At 36.0% G+C, this 19,727-nt stretch overlaps 1 protein-coding gene across 2 annotated transcripts in view; it reads right to left on the reverse strand.

Annotated features, from left to right (window-relative positions):
* LOC140842070 (phototropin-2-like) overlaps positions 1-18,720 on the reverse strand; it is a 64,072-nt gene extending 45,352 nt beyond the window's left edge. For both annotated transcript variants that reach the window (XM_073209890.1, XM_073209889.1), the window contains exons 1-10: positions 18,563-18,720; positions 17,625-18,289; positions 16,693-16,875; positions 5,853-5,944; positions 5,538-5,769; positions 4,559-4,775; positions 4,271-4,341; positions 3,666-3,772; positions 3,544-3,593; positions 3,332-3,436 (exon numbers count right to left, since the gene is read on the reverse strand). In XM_073209890.1, coding sequence (XP_073065991.1) covers positions 3,332-3,436; positions 3,544-3,593; positions 3,666-3,772; positions 4,271-4,341; positions 4,559-4,775; positions 5,538-5,769; positions 5,853-5,944; positions 16,693-16,875; positions 17,625-18,181 — 1,614 coding nt within the window. In that variant the 5' untranslated portion in view covers positions 18,182-18,289; positions 18,563-18,720. The remainder of the gene's footprint in view (positions 1-3,331; positions 3,437-3,543; positions 3,594-3,665; positions 3,773-4,270; positions 4,342-4,558; positions 4,776-5,537; positions 5,770-5,852; positions 5,945-16,692; positions 16,876-17,624; positions 18,290-18,562) is intronic.
* Between the last annotated feature and the right edge of the window lie 1,007 nt (positions 18,721-19,727).

Here is a 19,727-nt window from a genome sequence, read left to right on the forward strand (position 1 = left end):
TCTTCTAGATCCCCATTCAGAAAAGCTTTCTTTACATCAAGTTGGTGAAGAGGCCAATCTAGATTCACTGCAAGAGAGAGTAAAACTCGAACTGTGTTGAGTTTGGCAACTGGAGCAAATGTCTTTTAGTAGTAAATTCCATATGACTGAGTGAAACCTTTGGCCACAAGTCTAGCCTTGAATCTTTAAACACTGCCATCTACCTTGTATTTTACTGTAAATACCCACTTATAACCAACTGGATTTTTATCATGTAGTAGCTCTACTAGTCTCCATGTATTGTTCATTTCTAAAGCCCGAAACTCCTCTTCCACTGCCTTCTTCCATGCTGAAATCTTTAGAGCTTCCTGTACTGAATCAGACATCTTTATGCTGTCAAGGGTTGAAATAAATGTCATGTATGTAGGCAGCGACTTCCCATAGGCTACATGCTTCTCGATAGGATGATTAGTGCACCCCCTAACACATTTCCGGTGAGCAATGGGCTGATCCAAATCATCAATCATGTGATCATCAGGTGCAGAAGGATCCGGTTCTAGTGATTGAGAATTCTGAGTTGGAATAGTTTCTTGTATATGCTCGATGGGTCTTCTCCTTCTATAGACATGTAGTTCAGAATTGTGAGTGTCAAATGGTTGGTTTGCGTCAAGTGGAGCTGTTTCAGTCATATGAATAGCCACGGTTGGAACTATTTCAGGCTCGGGAATGGACACAGGAGCGGATATTTGTTGGGATGGTGTTGGAACTATTTCAGGCCCGAGAATGGACAGACGAACATATATTTGTTGGGCCTGTATATCATTGGTATCTTGGAGAAGATCCCAAATCTGATTTTCCCCCTAAAAGTCAGATTTGGGATGTTCAAAGAATGTCACATCAATGGTGTTGTATACTTTTCGAGTGATCGGAGAGTAACAGTTGTAACTTTTTTGGTTGGAGGAGTATCCAATAAATATACACTTAAGAGATCTTGGATCAAATTTGGTGTGATGATGTTGGTGAATGTGAACAAATGAAGAACATCCAAAAACTTTGAGTGGTAGATCCGAGGAAAAGGACTGAATGTGAGGATAGGCATTAAAAAGTGTCTTACGAGGGGTTTGAAATTTTAGGACTCGACTCGGCATCCTATTGATGAGGTAGGTGGCAATAAGAATGGCTTCCCCCCATAAATATTTAGGAGTATTGTCAACGAACATGATGGCATGAACAACTTCTAGTAAATGTCTATTTTTCCTTTCCACCCCATACAAGAACTTACGTGAATGATACCATCCTTGGAGAGATAAGATCCAAGGATAGAGTTGAAGTAATCCTTAGCGTTATCGATCTTAAGAACTTGGATCTTGCTTTGAAATTGGGCGGATATCATAGATTGGAAGGATTGAAAAATTATGGATGTTTCTTGTTTTCCTTCATGAGAAAGGTCCCAGTAATTCTTGTGTGGTCATCTATGAATATAACAAACTACCTAGCCACATTGATATTCTTGATGCATGAAGGTCCCTAAATATCATATGAATGATAGAGAATGGAGATGAAGGTTTGTATTGTAAGCTCAGATACATACTTCTTGTATGCTTGGCAAATTGAGAAATTTCAAATTTATAAACGTGTGAACTTTTATTAATGAATAAATGAGGAAACAATTTTACTATATAATTGAAGTAAGGATGACCAAGGCGAAAATGCCATAACATAACTTAACTTTCAACAGATGCTGAATTGGAAGCAGAAAAAGAATTTGAAAAACATTTGACTGGATTTGATGTAGGACCAAAACTTGGCAATTGAACCTGTCTACTGAGGAGATTATTTTCTTTGAGCAATACAGACCACCATACATCTCAACACTGCCAATCACCTTCCCCGAATCCACTCCCTGAAAATCACAAAGATTGGAATAAAACTTAGTCACGCAGTTGAGATCCTGTGTAAATTGGCTGATAGAAATTAAATTGCAATTCAATTTTGGTACACAAAGGACAGAAGAAAACAGAAGGTCTTTTGCAATTCAACTGATCATATTCCTGCCACAGGTGATAGAGAGCCATCAGCTATTCGGACTCCAGAATTGCTAGTGCACGGCTGATAATTTTTGAGAAGGCTGATCATGTGATCTGAGGCTCTTGAGTCAATTATCCATCGTTGTAAGGATTTATTTTTGACAATATGGGCATAGGATATGATACCTTGGTGTGCAAGGAGAAGGATGTGTGACTCAGCAGGTGCGTGGGGTGGTTGTCCGGAACTCAACGCTTGACTTAGCATTTTCTGCAATGCTTCTATCTGCTTTTACGTGAAGGAGTACTCCCGGTACTGGTCTCTGTGAGAGTGTTAAAATGCTGAGTGAGACTCATATCCCCTTGTTTGAGGTCATACAGTCTCGTCTCAACCTCAAACTGTTCAGAGGTATTTTCTGTGCTTGAATATGTTTCAAGTGCCGCTTCCCATATGTCCTTGGCTGTTTTGTGAAGTAGAAAATTTTCTCCAACTTCAACAGTCATGGAATTTATCAGCCAAGACATAACAAGATGATCATCAGTCTTCCAGGATCGGTGTTTGGGATCCATAGTCTGCGGAGCCACAATTTCACCAGTGAGATGTCCATCCTTCTCTCTACCGCAAATATACATGAATACAGATTGGGACCATTGGAGATAATTATGGCCATGGAGTTTATGGTTTGTAACAATATTAGAGGAGAAAACATGGGTGGAAGAGATTGGGGAATTGACCTCGGTGGAAGTGACTTCCGAGGAAGATGTTTGTGAGTCCATGCCATTTTTGGTCATGAGAATTGCCGGAGAATAAGAATGCAGAAGCGCGGCTGAATGAGAATGAAGAAGCGCGGCTAGGGCACAGAGATCGGCTCTGATACCATGAAGCAATACTGAATATTCTTCTTATTCCAATAAAAATATTTACATTTAAATATATAGATTATTGAAGTCCACCAAATAAGGAAACAAAATTCCCTAAGTAAGGGATCCTAACTAATTAGGAAACAAAATAAATTAAGGAAAACAGAATCTAATCTTTTCTACACTAACTTCATGCAAAGGTATGCTTACTAAAAGATTTTCTAGTTAAGTTTGAAATTTTGTGTTGAGTATTTTCACAAAAGATGGATTGAATTCCCTCATTGCTCTTATAAATAAGTATAGTCGAGTAGGGCAAATTGAGCTTTGAAGGGATTCCGGCATGTGCATCAAAATTCGATATATCAATAACAATATTGATCTATTTGCTACACTTTGAAACGGAATATGGCCTGGGCTACAATTATCAGTAGTGCTTATAGGCAGCTTGTTGTATGAACTATACATACCAATTTAGCACTTTCTTGCTCTGTTGACTCTGGGAGGCAATTCCTCGGTGTTTCAATTAGATTAGTCCTATCTAGTTGAACACCAATGAAGTATTGAAGATTCCCCTGATCAAGTTAGAATAATTTAGAAAACCAAATAAGATTACCAAAGAAGTTAAATTTCTCAATAAGCCAAAAAAAAAAACTGTATTTAACATGGCAAATCACCTTACCTTTTGATCACGCATAGGTTGCAAGTGAAATAAATTCCAAAATTTCTTCCCTGTTTGAAAGAACAAATTCAGAAGTCCATGTTTGAACTATTACTCAGAGAATATAGAAAGGGTTATCGTACCAGTTTTTGTATAATTTATTAACAGGACAGTAGTTTCCATTTGTTTGTCTATGGCATCCCTTATCTTTGAAACAGTCTCTCGATCAGTTTCTGGACCCTGAAGAAACCTGTGCATATTTCCACCAGAATTAGGCAATTCTCCGAGACTTGGAACTGTATGTTGAATATCATAGAAGGTAACTCTCAATGACCACAAATTTTGGCACATCGTGGAAGAGAGCTTCATAATATTTCATAAAACCTTAAGAAACAGGAATTATAAATTTTAAATTGAAGTTTGACCAGAGCAACATGATTCAAATGAGTAAGTGGTAGGCATGGTCACAAGATTCATATAATTGCAATTTAGAGCAATTGAACCGACATGCATTGTCATGATTTTACCACATGAAATGAAAGGCGAGATCAATCAATACAAGGGTAAGTGTCCAATAAGATGGAGATAATATTGTTAATTCTAGCTATCATATTGCTCAAGTGGACCTAGCTATCCTATTGATCAAGTTAATTCACTGATAAAAAGGGAGTTCTGAATTTTGTTAACATATTCAGAAGACACAACTGAAGATATTTAGAAAAATGAAAATGATGGCATTCTTTCATACCTGCAGTTCCTTCCCAAAATATCTTCTCGTGCATACTCAGTCAGTTCAAGAAAGTTATCTGATGCAAATATCTGCAAGTTAAGAACTGCATTTTTTATAACCTGTGAAAGGATATATTGATCATACAAAATAGAAAGATGAAGTAAATTACATCTAAAATTGAGAATATACTATACTAGTACAATAATAATTAAAAAGGAATTTTTTCATACATTAACAAGAATGTATCAAGGATATCGCTTATGCAAGTTTGTGTTTATGCAATATTATATAGTTACTTAATCTTACAATTGGATTATCATGAATTCTAGGATCCGTTATCACAAAATTTTTTTCAATGCGTTCTAATGTTGTTGCTAGGTCAATGCCTTGGCGCATGGTCCTTTCTCTTCCAGCAAGTTCCCAACTGTCTTTCCATTCAGAGTCCTGTGTCATCACTATTTCTGTCTCTGAAAGTGATTGAATTTCGTGTGTGGTAGCATTATTTGACGGCTTTCCTTTGAACCTGAAAATTATAATCCAATTTAAAATAGTCGTGATTTCTCAAAGATAATAATTCTTGGTCAAGTATTATCAAAATCTTTGTCTTCTGAAGGTTAGAAAAGGATTCACCACATTTTAATGGTTATATACACCACCATTCAACAAAGGGGCATATCAAGTACCGAATGGTTTCCAGAAAGGAATATTTAACCTTTTCAAGTTCAAAATTTCCAGTCAGATAAGATAAACACTCAAGTAAAACTGGAAAATAAGCAATATCGCGGTCATCATGCTTTCAGACAACAGAAATTAATGGTCTTGGAGATGCTGCCAATATTAAAATTCCACTGACTGATTTGACAAAATTGTATTGATAGAAAAGTCATACCAACCGAATTTTGCATCATATGTTGTTAGTTAAATGTTTAAAATCATCAAGTAAGTTGGCAGTTTCAAAATATCAAGTTCGAATTTTTTTCAGCCAAACAAACAATAGAGATGATTGGTAAGTTTTAAACAAGACATCCTTCTCCATTTACGTGCATCATTTCTCTAACTCAATTGTTATGCAATTAAAATTGGTCTGAAATAGCTTTTATGGTAAAAAATATGTTAATTAGTATGTTTGTATGCATACGTGTACATATGTATTTGTGCATGCACCAATGAAGTGCAAAGGTAAAAAAAAAGTCAAACCGATACAGAAAGATATATGGCTGCCAAGAAATGCATAAGTTGAACGAAAAAGGATGTGGAAACATAAAAGAAAGCGTCAAAGACTGACCCCTTGAAGGAAATAAGTCCAGACTTTTGGGTCTTGTTGCTTGTATCAGGAAGAGAACCTGAGCAAGGGATATCTTTGATATCCGTTTCAGCTGGTCCAGGTAGCATATAATCGAGGCTTAGCTTCTCAGATTCAGTATTGTCGCTGAAGTAAGACATCATGTGAGACCTAGGATCCTTAAGTGTTTGCACAACTTCAGCGATGGAACCTAAAGCCTTTTCCATTTGCCGAGCTGAAGCATGTCATGCAAAAGAGTGAGACTCTAAAGGATAATGGTTATATGCGATAAACCGCGAAGGCATGCGTGTCACTTACCATCATAGCGAATTAATGACTTAGGCAATCCATTAGGTCGCAATGCTTTATCATTTATCCCCTCCGTGTATTTGCTGACCTCAACCTGCATTCTGCCGTGGAGTGTGGCATGACCCAAGAAATTGTTACGCTTTTAGAAGAAACAGTGTTAAGAGGATGATTTATTGGCTAGTATATTTTGCATTGATTGTGGTTACACAAGTAATCCACTCCCTTTTAAATGTCATATATATACACACTTGAGAAGATAAAATCACAGCCGAAGACAAAAAACAACAAAAAGAGGAAGATGGAATGCCCATCTGCTATAAAGTAATAGGTACAGGACACGTAGATTTAGCTACCATTTATTCCTAGCACGCATACATGGGAGATTATTCCAAAAATTACAGTATAAACCTTAATGAAAAATTTTTTATTTTTAATTTTTTTACTTTTTTAAAACTTTATTCCTAGAAAGAATGCTTTCCATTTCATACTGATGTCCTCGTAACATGTAGACTGTCCAAAAGAACCAACTGGGTAATTTCTAAAGAAATTCTGTTGAGAAAGGAAAGATTTGGGCTTCTGAATTTCAGAATACTAGGAATGTTCACGTGTCGCGCGTGGATGACTAATCATGAAAAACATAATCATGAGTACACGTAGTATTTGTCAAATAAAATTCTCTTAATTAACTAAATTACCGTAATAATATTAAAATAAAACCATTAAACTTGTTATTAAGTTAAATATCAGTTGTGTTTTTTGCTAACTTTTAACCCTTAGCGGATTTTGTTTAAATCTATTTTTTTAAAATATATATTATAGATAGTTAATTTTATATCAGAATGAACCATTTGTAAAGTAATATTGATGATTAAAAATTTCATGTTAAAAAAAAATTTAAAATAATATCACTCAAATAAATATGTGTGATAAAACACGTATATAAATAAAATAATATGTAACACTCAGATAAAAAATATCACGTGTAAAAATTTTAATTTCGAACAAATGATAATAAATTATCATTATAATTCATATTTATTATAATGATTATCTTAGTTAAAAAATTATAAGGATTATTTCATAAATTTAATACAGAAATATAAAGTAATTTATATTCTTTTTAATTTATCATTAATTTTTTTTCTATTAATAAAGTTGAAATAAATCAAACTAATCAAATTATACTGTAAATAAAATATTAAAAAAATTTGCAAAAAAAAATATGTAAAATCTACCTGCTCTCAATGTCCATTTTCATCAGAAAAGTATCACAAAAAAATTGACATTTTCTGACATGTTCTTAATGACACTTATGAAATAAAAAAGTATAAGCTTGAGATTCATATATTTATAGGTATATAGATAAAATAATGAATAAAGTTATTCTCATTTCCAATCTTAATCCTTAAATCAGAAAATTGAAAAGTCACCTAAATAAATAAATAAAACATTGATTAAGGGGGTATATTCAATGTAACAAATTTATTGACTTTTAATGACTTTTGTATATTTTAAAAGTCTAGATGTATTCATGAAAATCTTGCAAAAAAGTCTACATGAATCCACATAGATCTGTTTATAAATTTTGTTAGATTCTGTAAAAGTCAATAAAAATCTATCAAATCCATAAAAGTCTATCATTTGAAAAAGTTATTAAAAGTCATCAAAACTTTGGATTGAATACACCTCACTAAGTAATTGAGAGGAAAAATAGTTAAGTAAATTCACAAATCAAACGCATATCTAGATAGGTACGTAGTTATAGATTCTACTCGTGAATATTATCTGTAATTAGTTTTAGTCAATACAGCAAAATAGGAAAACAGTGGCCAGCTATGATTTGTCCTCTTCTATTGTGATTTTTAGCTGATTTGTACTTCGATTCTCTTCCAAATAGAAGACTCTCTATAAACAATTTAATGAACAGTAATATATTCCTATCAATTCTTCATAGAATGAGAGACACCCTAAAGGACACAGCCACAAGAAATTTACCTATGCAGTTGGAGTATTTCTAACTGAACCAACTGGTTCCCTCTTTCTCCATAAATATAGTTTCACGAGTAGTAGTAAGCTGTCCCGGAAACAGCCTATTGAACTCTTGTGGCTGCAGAGCGTCTATGTTGTTGTTTTACCTTGCCCTATACGGGTTATTGAATATTCTCAATTCTGATTGTCGAACTAAACTATTTCCTTTCTGTACGTTTTTCCACTGATCAACCATTTCTGGAGAATCCTCCTTGTCTACTCCTCTTGTCATCACTCAACTAAACACTGAGCCTCAAATATCTAATATGTACTCCCACTCGGTCCAGATAAATATCACTCGCCTTAAAGGGGTAGCTTCAATGCTACATGTGGGGGCATTGCCCCACATGGATTGCATGGACAAGATTCACACAAATATGTGATTTTAAAAAAATTAGTGGATCACATGTATATGTGGCTAAATTTGGGCATTTGATTCTATCATGGGGGTAGTGTCCCTACATGTAGAATAGAATCAACCCCTTAAAGGCTATAATTTTTTAAAGTGGTCTCATTTTGCATGGATGTATGTAAGAGGGAGAGTAAAAGTGTTTATTGAATGATCAATTGGGTTTGAATGGAAATTTGAACTAGCCAAAGCTTGCATTCTATAAAAGTCATTATTTGGACTCGAACAGTCCCCTAGAGCCTGGTTTGAGATATTTGTAAGAACCGTGAATAAATATGGCTATTGTCAAAGCCAAGTTGATCGTACTATGTTTTAGAAACAAGCTAAAGAAGGCAAGGTAGTAGTTTTGAGTGTTTATACAGATGACATTGTCTTGCAAATAACGACAATGAAGAATAGAAAGACTAAGAAGAAGGTAAACGGCTGATTTAGAGATCAAGGAGTTGAGTGCACTAAAATACTTAATGGAGTCCGCCAGATCCAAGGAAGGGATATCTGTGAACCAACGTAAATATGACTTTGACTTGAGAAACATAGTGAGCCCAACCTTAAGCTGGAACTTCGTAGAGCTGAAGATGCTATCAATAAAAAAATATCAGAGACTTGTTGGAAGACTAATTTACTTATCACCAGGGACGGATCCAGGAATAAAAGTTGGGGGGGCTTGAACTCAATATGATAAGTTATTTATTATTAAAAAAAATTTACTTTATATCGTTCAACGAAGTTGTGCCCTACGAGATTTTAAAACATAAAATTCATCAATAATAGATTTTACATCAATATGGTTAGCTAAATCTCGTTCAATATAGAGTGTCAAACAATCGGCAAGAAAGTCATCCTCCATTTTATTGCGAAGTGCCGTCTTCACATGCTTCATTGCTGAAAAAGCCCGCTCAGTAGTGGCAGTAGACACAGGTAATGTCAAAACAAGATGAATCAATCTAGTCAACATAACATAAACACTTGACCGTCCACTCTCGGTCAATTGCTGACACAACTCAACAAGTGTAGAAACCTTTAAATTCTGCATCACATCAAGTTTATAATGTATCAATTCATACTCCAAAGCAACAATTTCTTGAGCTGTGAAATCTCCATGATAAAACTTCTTCGCAAGCTTGCAAATATCATCACTGTTAAATGAGTCAAATGAATTTTTAGGATCTAAAGCTGTACTAAGAGAAATAAGTTTCACCGATGACTCATTGAACCGAGTATTTAACTCCATCAAGATGAAATCTATTGCTGCATTAAAAACATCAAAGTGGTAATGATGTTCTATTGATATTCCATTTTGAAATAGTTCAAGTTATAATCCTAAACAAGAATAAAATAATTATTAAACAAATAAACAAGTAATAGTCAATCAACAACTCAACAACAAACAATCAATAAACCACAAATCACGTACAGAGAAGCTATAGAAAACAAAATAAAAAATGTATAGCCGATTCTTACCTGGATTGTTGCCTTGCCGATGAGCAATTCGATTTCTTCGGGAGTCCGCAATTCTATTCTATCGCTAAAGGGCTTGGGACTTGGGAGAGAAATTTTGTAGAATTGAGGTGAGGCGGATCAGAGGATATGGGATGAATTTGGTCTCATCCTTGTAAATGGACGGGACTTGATTGGACTAAGATATTGATGTACGACAAATTTAGAAACAACCGTCCCTATTAGCAACGGTTTTTCAAAAAACAGTTGCTAATAGCGACTGTTTGAATTAAAACCGTCGCCGATCCACATCGGCGACGGTATTACTAAAACCGTCGCAAATATTAGCGACGGTTGCTGAAAAACCGTCGCTAAAAAAAAAAGTGGGCTGGGCTACAGCCCAGTACAGCCCTAGAATAAATCCGTCTCTGCTTATCACATACGAGTCTAGATAAAGCCTTTGCAATTAGGGTGCTATAGGTTTGCAAAGAAAGTATTTGCTTGTTGAACGTACATATATAAGAAACTTCGTTATCCTATAATCTTAACAAATTGAGGAGAAACGCAGGGATAGAAAATCTTTTACTCAGATTTAATTGAACAGAAATAACATAAAAAGGTCCTAACTAGCTTCCTAAGTATTCTTGGCACACCCTCAAGTTGGTACATAGATGCCTATCATGTCCGACTTGCTAACAAGAAGCTCAAAATCTAGCCAAACAATCCTTCTGTGAAAACGTCTGCAGTTTGCTCTTGTGATCGTTCTGCAACGGATTATTGTCGGCAGATCAAGTTGGCCACAATTATTGATGGGGTCAGCTAAATAAATTAGCACGTATTTGTTGAATTCATCCGGTCAAAGAAAGTGGTTGGCGGAAGCTTCGTGGAAATTTCAGATAAAAGAGAAAACGCGTTTTCACACTGACGGGGGCTCTATAAATAGAGCTCCCCCTTCATTCTGAAATCATCTCTTCTTCGAGTTTTCTCTCATCCTATTAGTTCTATAATATTTGTGAGGTGTTTGTCCTCCTGTATTAAGAGAGTGTGTGTTCTCTTTGGAAATACAGTGAGTGAGTTGTACACCACAAAATATTAAAGTGGAAATTCTTTTTATCTTGCCCGTGATTTTTACCCTAATAATTTTTAGGAGTTTTCCACGTAAATATCGGTGTCCAGTTTATTTTTTATTTTCGGGTTTTATTATCTCAAATTCAGCACGGGGGACCAACAAGTGGTATCAGAGCCTTGGTTTAAAATTTCTTAAAATTCTGAGTATGCTCTATGGTTGCAGCCTAGACTGATCTTCCACATCAGAAAAGATTTTTTGAGATTTATTATTTAAGGCGGGATTATTTTTCCGGTCTACTAAAATTGTTGTAGACATAATGGCGGGAATGTACGAGATAGCAAAGTTCAATTGAAGCAATTTTATGATGTGGAAAATAATGATACAAGCAGTTTTAAGAGAAGAGAATTGCTTGACTACTATTGGAGATAGACCGGTGGAAATTGCAGATGATGGAAAGTGGAATGTGATGAATGATAATGTTGTTGCCAATTTACACTTGGCTATAGCAGACGAAATTTTGTCAAGTATCTCTGAGATAAAAACAGCAAAAGTTATCTGGGATACTCTGACAAAGATGTACGAGGTCAAGTCGCTACACAATATGATTTTCCTAAAGAGAAGGCTTTGTACTCTTCGGATGGCGGAATCTCCATCGATGACCGACCATATCAACACACTAAATAGTCTATTTGCCCAACTCACTTCCATGGGGCATAAAATAGGGGAAAATGAACGTGTGGAGCTTCTACTTCAAAGTATACCATATTCATGTGATCAACTTATCATCAACATTACCAACAATATTCTTATGGGCTTTCTAAGATTCGACAATATCTTAACTGCGGTTCTCGGAGAAGAAAGTCGGCGCAAGAATAAGGAAGATAGGTTGATAACATCAAAGCAGGCAGATGCGTTATCGATGATAAGAGGAAGATTTATGGACAATGATTCCAGTGGGAGTCAAAGACGAGGTAGATCAAAGTCGAGAAGTAAGAAGAAAAATATTTACTGTTTTTAATGTGGTGGTAAAGGGCATTTCAAGAAAGAGTGTACGAGTATCAATAAAAGTTCTCAAGGAAATGTGGCCAGTACTTCAGGCAGTGGGGAAATATTATTCAGCGAATCGGCAACAGTTGCAGAAGGCAGACACAAATTTTGTGACAGATGGATTATGGATTCAGGAGCGACGTGGCACATGATGTCTCGGAGAGAATGGTTTGATCATTATGAACCAGTCTAGGAGGATCTGTATTCATGGGAAATGATCACGCCTTGGAAATCGCTGGGGTCGGTACAATCAAAATTAAAATGTTTGATGGCACCGTTCGCACCATACATGAGGTACAACATGTGAAGGGACTGACGAAACATCTTTTGTCCTTGGGGCAATTGGATGACATCAAGTGCAAAACTCTAATCGAGAACGAGATTATGAAAATTGTGAAGGGCGCGCTTGTGGTTATGAAGGCGGAAAAAGTTGCTCCAAATCTGTATGTACTTTTGGGATAAACACACAAAGAAGCAGAACTAGCTGTTGCATCAATTGGTTCAGAAGAAGAATTAACAATGTTATGGCATAGAAAGCTCGGGCATATGTCAAAACGAGGGTTGAAAATTCTTTCAGAACGGAAGCTGCTGCCGGGACTTACAAAAGTGTCACTACCCTTTTGTGAGCATTGTGTTACCAGTAAACAACACAGATTAAAGTTTGGCACTTCTACTGTCAGGAGCAAAAGTATATTGGAGCTGATTCATTCGGATGTTTGGCAAACACCGGTTGTATCCCTAGGAGGAGCGAGATAATTTGTCTCGTTCATTGATGCTTTCTCTAGGAATGTTGGGTGTATCCAATCAAGAAGAAATCAGATGTTTTCCAGACCTTCAAAGATTTCAAAGCGCGGATTGAAATTGATTCTGAAAAGAAAATCAAGTGTCTGACGACGGACAATGAAGGAGAATATACCAGTGATGAATTTGATGCATATTGTCAACATGAGGGCATCAAAAGACAATTCACGACGGCTTACACACCTCAACAAAATGGAGTGTCAGAGCGGATGAACAAGACCTTGTTGGACAGAACAAGAGCTATATTGAGGACTGCAGGTCTAGAAAAGTCATTTTGGGCGGAAGCAGTTAAAACCGCTTGTTATATTATCAATCGTTCTCCTTCAGTGGCGATTGATCTAAAGACTCCGATGGAGGTGTGGACCAGGAAGCCGACAGATTATTCTCATTTGCATACATTTGGAAGTCTGGTGTACTTTCTGTACAATGAGCAAGAAAGATCAAAGTTGGATTCAAAATTCAGAAAATGTATCTTCATGGATTATGCTGATGGAGTAAAGGGGTTTCGCTTGTGGAATCCTACTGTTCACAGCTTGTCATCAGCAGTGATGTTATCTTCAAGGAAGATAAAGTAAAGGGAGACAAAGGCACACCAAATTCAGAAACTACTATTTTTCAGGTGGAAAATAAGATGGATGAAGGTCAAGTTTCTTGTGAAGCAGTACCAGAGCACGAAGAACAAGAACATGTTGAGTCTGAGGTTTCCAATGTGAGGCAGTCAACTCGAGACAAAAGACCACCAGTTTGGCTTTCAGACTATGTCACTGAAAGCAATATTGCATATTGTCTATTATCAGAGGATGGTGAGCCATCGAGTTTCCACGAGGCTACTTAAAGCTCAGATATATCTTTGTGGATGATAGCAATGCAGGAAGAATTGGAGGCATTAGACAAGAATAAAACTTGGGATCTTGCTACAGTACCACGAAGAAGGAAAGCCATTGGAAACAGATGGGTCTATAAGATCAAGCGTGATGGCAATAACCAAGTGGAGCGGTATCGTGCTAGATTGGTGGTAAAAGGGTATGCTCAGAAAGAAGGCATTGACTTCAATGAGATATTTTCTTCTGTGGTTCGACTTACAACAGTCAGAGTAGTATTGGCATTGTGTGCGTGTTTGACCTACATCTAGAACAGCTAGATGTGAAAACGGCATTTCTTCATGGAGATCTTGAAGAAGAAATTTATATGCTCTAGCCAGAAGGTTTTGCAGAAAAAGGCAAAAAGAACTTGGTTTGCAGGTTGAACAAATCTCTGTACGGTCTCAAACAGGCGCCGAGGTGTTGGTACAAGAGATTTTTTTTTTTTTATAGAATACTAGATTTTATTATAATATGAAGTTACAAACTAGTGCGGACAAGTAATCCGCCACACCATTACAACAATGTTAACTAACCCGTCACTCTATGAGACAGTAAAATAAATGCCAAAAACACAACCCTTTTACAACGTATCTTAGCAATCACACACTAATCAATTTCCAATCTCTTACTAAATCATTTATCCCTAAATGATTATATCCTTTCAAATTCGTCGTCCAAGATGCAATCCGGAATTTTATTATCTCCCAAACTTGATCGGCGGAATCCACAGCGTCTTCGAATATTCTTTTGTTCCTTTCCAACCACAATGACCAAGTTACAAAGTGAATTATGATATGCCAGAATTTGCTGAGTTTTTTCTCGTTATGACAAATGAAACCCGAGTAGAACATGTCTTTTGCTTTGCAAAGAGCTGCCCATTGGTAGCCCAACTCTTGTAGAACCCTCGACCAAATACCTGTTGAGAATGGACAGTGCAAAAGCAAATGATCCTGATCCTCTTCATTTTTCTGGCATAAACAGCACCATTGCGGCCGCAAAACACAATTCTTCCACCTTTTTTACACTGCATCACACGTAGGTAGCTTCCCCAAGGCCACAATCCACGAGAAAATCTTTACCTTTAGTGGGACTTGTACTTGCCAGATAGTTTGGGAAAATTCAGTAGAATATAAATTTGAAATAGGAACAAATGAATTATAGAAAGAATTGACAGAAAACAACCCCGATGGATCTCCCAACCAAACTCTATAATCCTCAGTACCCAACTGTAATCGAAGGCACAGTTGGCTAGGGAATTTGATATGAAGGACTTGGGACCATTAAACAAGATTCTAGGGATGCAAGTTCATCGAGACAGAAGTAACAGAAAGATTTGGCTTTCCCTAGAAAAATTATTTGAAGAAAGTCTTGCAACGCTTCAACATGCAAAATAGTAAGCCAATTTCGACCCCTCTTCCTGTTAACTTCAAGTTATCCTCCAAGATGTGTCCTAGCAGTGAAGCAGAGAGGATGGAAATGTCTCGAATACCATATGCATCAGCAATGGGAAGTTTGATGTTTGCCATGATATGTACAAGACCAGACATTGCTCAAGCAGTGGGAGCAGTTAGTCGGTAAACCTGGAAAAGAGTAATGGAGCACTGTTAAGAGGATTCATAGATACATTAAGGGTACCTCGAATACTGTATTATTATGTTATGGAGGATCGGATTTTACACTCAGGGGCTATGTCGATTCAAATTATGCAGGTGATCCTGATAAGAGGAAATCTACTACTGGTTATGTGTTTACACTTGCGAGGGGAGCAGTAAACTGGGTTTCAAAACTGCAGACAGTTGTGGCGTTATCTACAACAGAGGCAGAATACATGGCAGCTACTCAAGGTTGCAAGGAGACAATATGGATTAAAAGGTTATTGGAGGAGATCGGACACAAACAAGAGAATGTTCCTTTGTTTCGTGACAGTCAGAGTGCCTTGCACATTGCAAGGAATCCAGCCTTTCATTCCAGGACGAAACACTTTGGAGTACAATTTCATTTTGTGCGAGAAGTAGTAGAAGAAGGAAGCGTGGATATGCAGAAGATCCATACGAAAGAAAACATAGCTGATTTTTTGACCAAGCCAGTGAACGCTGATAAGTTTAAGTGGTGTAGATCCTCAAGTGGTCTAGCAGAAACGCAGGGAATGACAAGATTGAAAGGATGTGTGGAGATATGTTTGATTCTCAATTTAATCTCCAAGCGAGAGAAATGTCGGCAGATCAAGTTGGCAACAATTATTGATGGGGTCAGCTAAATAAATTAGCACATTTTTGTTGAATTCACCCGGTCAAAAAAGTGGTTGGCGGAAGCTTCGTGGAAATTTCAGATAAAAGAGAATCACACTGACAAGGGCTCTATAAATAGAGTTCACCCTTCATTCAGAAATCATCTTTTCTTCGAGTTTTCTCTTATCCAATTAGTTCTATAATAATTGTGAGGTGTTTGTTCTCCTGTATTAAGAGAGTGTGTGTTCTCTTTGGAAACACAGTGAGTAAGTTGTACACCACAAAATATTATAGTGGAAATTCTTTTCATCTTGTTCGTGGTTTTTACTCTAATAATTTTTAGGGGTTTTCCACGTAAATCTCGGTGTCCAGTTTATTCTTTATTTTCGGGTTTTATTATCTCAAATTCCGCACGAGGAACCAACAATTATGAGCTATGCTAATCGCTGCTTTATTATATATCCTAGCTTCATCGGTGTGGAACAGAGTATTAGTAGATTTCTTAGCTGTGAATATTAGCTGAAATTAGTCTTAATCAATACTATAAAAATAGAAAAATACTTAGGCTAGGCCAGCTATGATTGATTTGTATCCTCTAATATTATGATTATTAGCTGATTCTGTGCGTGTATTCTCTTCTATAAAGAAAAACCTGTGCAAACAATTAAAGAATATAAACAAAAACCATTTCCTTTCGATTCTTCAATTTCATTTCATGTAAGTGCAAGAGTAACTAAAACCATGACATATAGGACCTAAGAGGCAGTATACTTAGCAACAAAAAAGAATAAATGGCTTGGTTAATAATTATATGTTTGAGATAAAATATTTGTTATATAAAGCAAGAGTTGAGATGAAGCTATGATATGGTCAGAAATGAAGAGTCCAAACCCAGTCATGTAATGGGATTCAATTCGTACTTCCAATCAAAAGTTAATTGAACTAAGTCAAAAATAAAAAAACTTACCCAATAAACTTAGCGACCATTCCTTCACCATCTTTGATCGGAATGATAGTAAGAAGATTCCAGAATGGAGTGCCATCCTTCTTATAGTTCAGAAGCCTCCCACAATAGCTTGTCCCCATTGCTATTGTGTTCCTTATTTTATCTACCTCCTTCTGATCTGTGTTGGGGCCTTGCAGGAAACGACTGGACCAAAGGGAAAAGAGGGGGCGACTGAGTCACATCTCCAAATAAAATCCAAGCATTTAGTAAATTCAAGACTTTGATGTGTTCTCAAGAATATAATTCGCCCTTCAGAAAAATAAAAAAATTATTTGAGCACAGGAAACTTTTCAGAGCTCAAGAACTTGTTGAATCCCAACATTCCAACGTGATGTGCCCAAATATTTTTGAATAGCTTACACAAAAGTAGAATTCACTGTAACTGGAATTCCATAATTTTCACCTTCTGTCCCCAAATTAATCTACAAACACGTGTGCAATGTGCAGTTCATGTATTACCAGAGAAACAGAGGTCAGGGGAAAAAAATATTTTGCAAAAACTGTCTAATGGAACTCGTGCATTAACGTGAAATTACAGCGATATAAGTAGATCTCAATGCTTCTAAAAAGTGGAGATTTATCATCATTATTCAAATTTTTTCAGCAGAAGCGACAGCATAAAAACAAAAGCATAAACCTAGAGCACACATAGATAATACTCTCATGCTTACAGACGAATAGAGTTAGTTACCCATAACATTTTTCCCAGGATAGATTGTACTGTGTCCTAACCATCACTTATGTGATTAGAGAATTAATTAGCCGGAGTTGAACACAAAAAACTGCATCTATTCCTCAAGTTCCTTTATGTATTACCAAGAAAGAAAGAAAAGGAAAATTTTTCATACCAATTCTTGCCAATGACCGTAAAAGAAAAGGAAAATTTTTCATACCAATTCTTGCCAATGACCTCTTCTGAGTTATAACCAGTCATGGTGAAAAAGCCATTGCTAGCATAAACAACAGGACAACCAGGTTCTGCTGCATCAGAGACAACAAACGTTTGTTGCAATGTTGAAAAAGCATCCTTCACCTCTTGAGGCACATCTGGGATGCCTAAAATCGTTTCTTCCCAAGTCCCTGCTAATCCAACAGAAAGTTTTTCTCTGAAACTCTTGTTTCTTCCTCCTCCAAATGGACTGTTGTCCCCAATCGTCTGAAAGCTACTTTCTCCAACTTCTTTCCTGTCAGCTATGCTATTCTCCATGCTTCCCTTGATATTTTCAATATCATCACAAAAAGAAGTGATCTGAGACCTGCCAGGCTGAATGTCGAATGCCATCCATCTACTACCAGTAATATCCCTTGATGCTTCCCCTTGCATAGGAAGTACTTGAACATCAATTTCCTCATTCCTGGTAAAAGTATTAGGAACTCCAGCATCTATGCTGGTCAACGGTTTGAAAACACCAATCGACTGCCTCTGGTCTTTATCCCCCGGTGACTCCATTAAACCAATTCCTTCACTACCACGAATGAATCGCAAGTAACTCGCCACCAATCATGACTAAGTGTTTGCACAATATTTAACACTAAGGTCATGACGTCTCTACTATTTCTGTACCAGTATAAATCAATGGCATCGAACTCTTAGAAAATCAAAGGAGAATCAATGAGAATAGCAAAGATAACAAAATTGATTCCAACTGACAATGATGATATCGTCAACAGCAGCTCTTAAATCTTAGTTGCAGAAATATAATAACAGGATAAGCGTTACCCCAACTCATTGCATTAAAATGAGTTAACTTGAAATAAAATTTGGAGGTTTCATCTCCAAAATAGATATATTAAAACACTACTCCGTTAAATTCGAAAATAATATGATTACCTTTTCTGTTGTTCCAAGGAATGGCAAACCACACAACTTAATGATGATAATGAGAGATAACACTCAAACAAATATTAATGGGAATGAAATAATAATATTGGCCGAGATGAAGTAGAGATAGCATTCAAGAATAGTGGGAACGAAATTTATAATAGTTTTACTTACACTGAGTTGTGAGAGAGCTAGGTACCTGGAAGTCATTGGCGTGGATATTTCTGGTTTTTTATTGGACAGAAGTTAGCGTGAGACAAGGGAACAGATAAGTGGAACGATAATGTTCACAGAACAAACTGGATTACCAGGAGTTGTCGTTTACCACGAATGTGTATATATATATATATATATAGACAAAAACTCGTGTGAGACGGTCTCACGGATCGTATTTGTTAGACGGATCTCTTATTTGGGTCACCCATGAAAAAGTATTACTTTTTATGCTAAAAGTATTACTTTTTATTGTGAATATAGGTAGGGTTGACCCGTCTCACAAATTATGATCCGTGAGACGGTATATATATATATATATATATATACACACACACATATACATATGAGTATTTATGACCACTGGCTTTCCTTCATGGAGATACAATGCAACGGATCAATTTTTCCTCCAGCTACAAATTTACGTCTGACATTTTTGTTTTTAATTCAACGAGCTAAAAAATTACATAATTCATTCGTCCTTTAAATTTTGAAAGTAATATTTTTTAATCTAGCATATTAAAACATAACCAGCATTTTCTAAAAAGAAAAAGGTACTTTAAGATGTTTAATCCATTACCTAATTAAAATAGTTAATAAAGTGGCAAAGTTTTTCGATTGGGAATTATGTATTTATAAAAAATACTCAGGTTTATATATATGTAATAAACATAGGCTGAGACAAGGGTATAAGTTGGAATGATCTATTACCTATTCTAATATATTATTAATAATAATCTGTCAATTCAAAATTGAAATATTATTATTATTTAAATTTTGAATTGACAAATTTGTCCTTTTATCATGTATAAAAAAATGCTTCGGGTTGTATATGTAACTTTTGTATAAAAAATGTTTTGGGTTGTATATGTGGTAGGTTATAAGCTGGAAATAAAATTTGGGAAACTTTCATTTTTGTTTTATATGTTTAGTTTTTAATGTTGTCCAAATTCAATTTTAA

The sequence above is a fragment of the Primulina eburnea genome, chromosome 9, assembly GCF_022965805.1.
Source record: "Primulina eburnea isolate SZY01 chromosome 9, ASM2296580v1, whole genome shotgun sequence".
Taxonomy (NCBI): domain Eukaryota; kingdom Viridiplantae; phylum Streptophyta; class Magnoliopsida; order Lamiales; family Gesneriaceae; genus Primulina; species Primulina eburnea.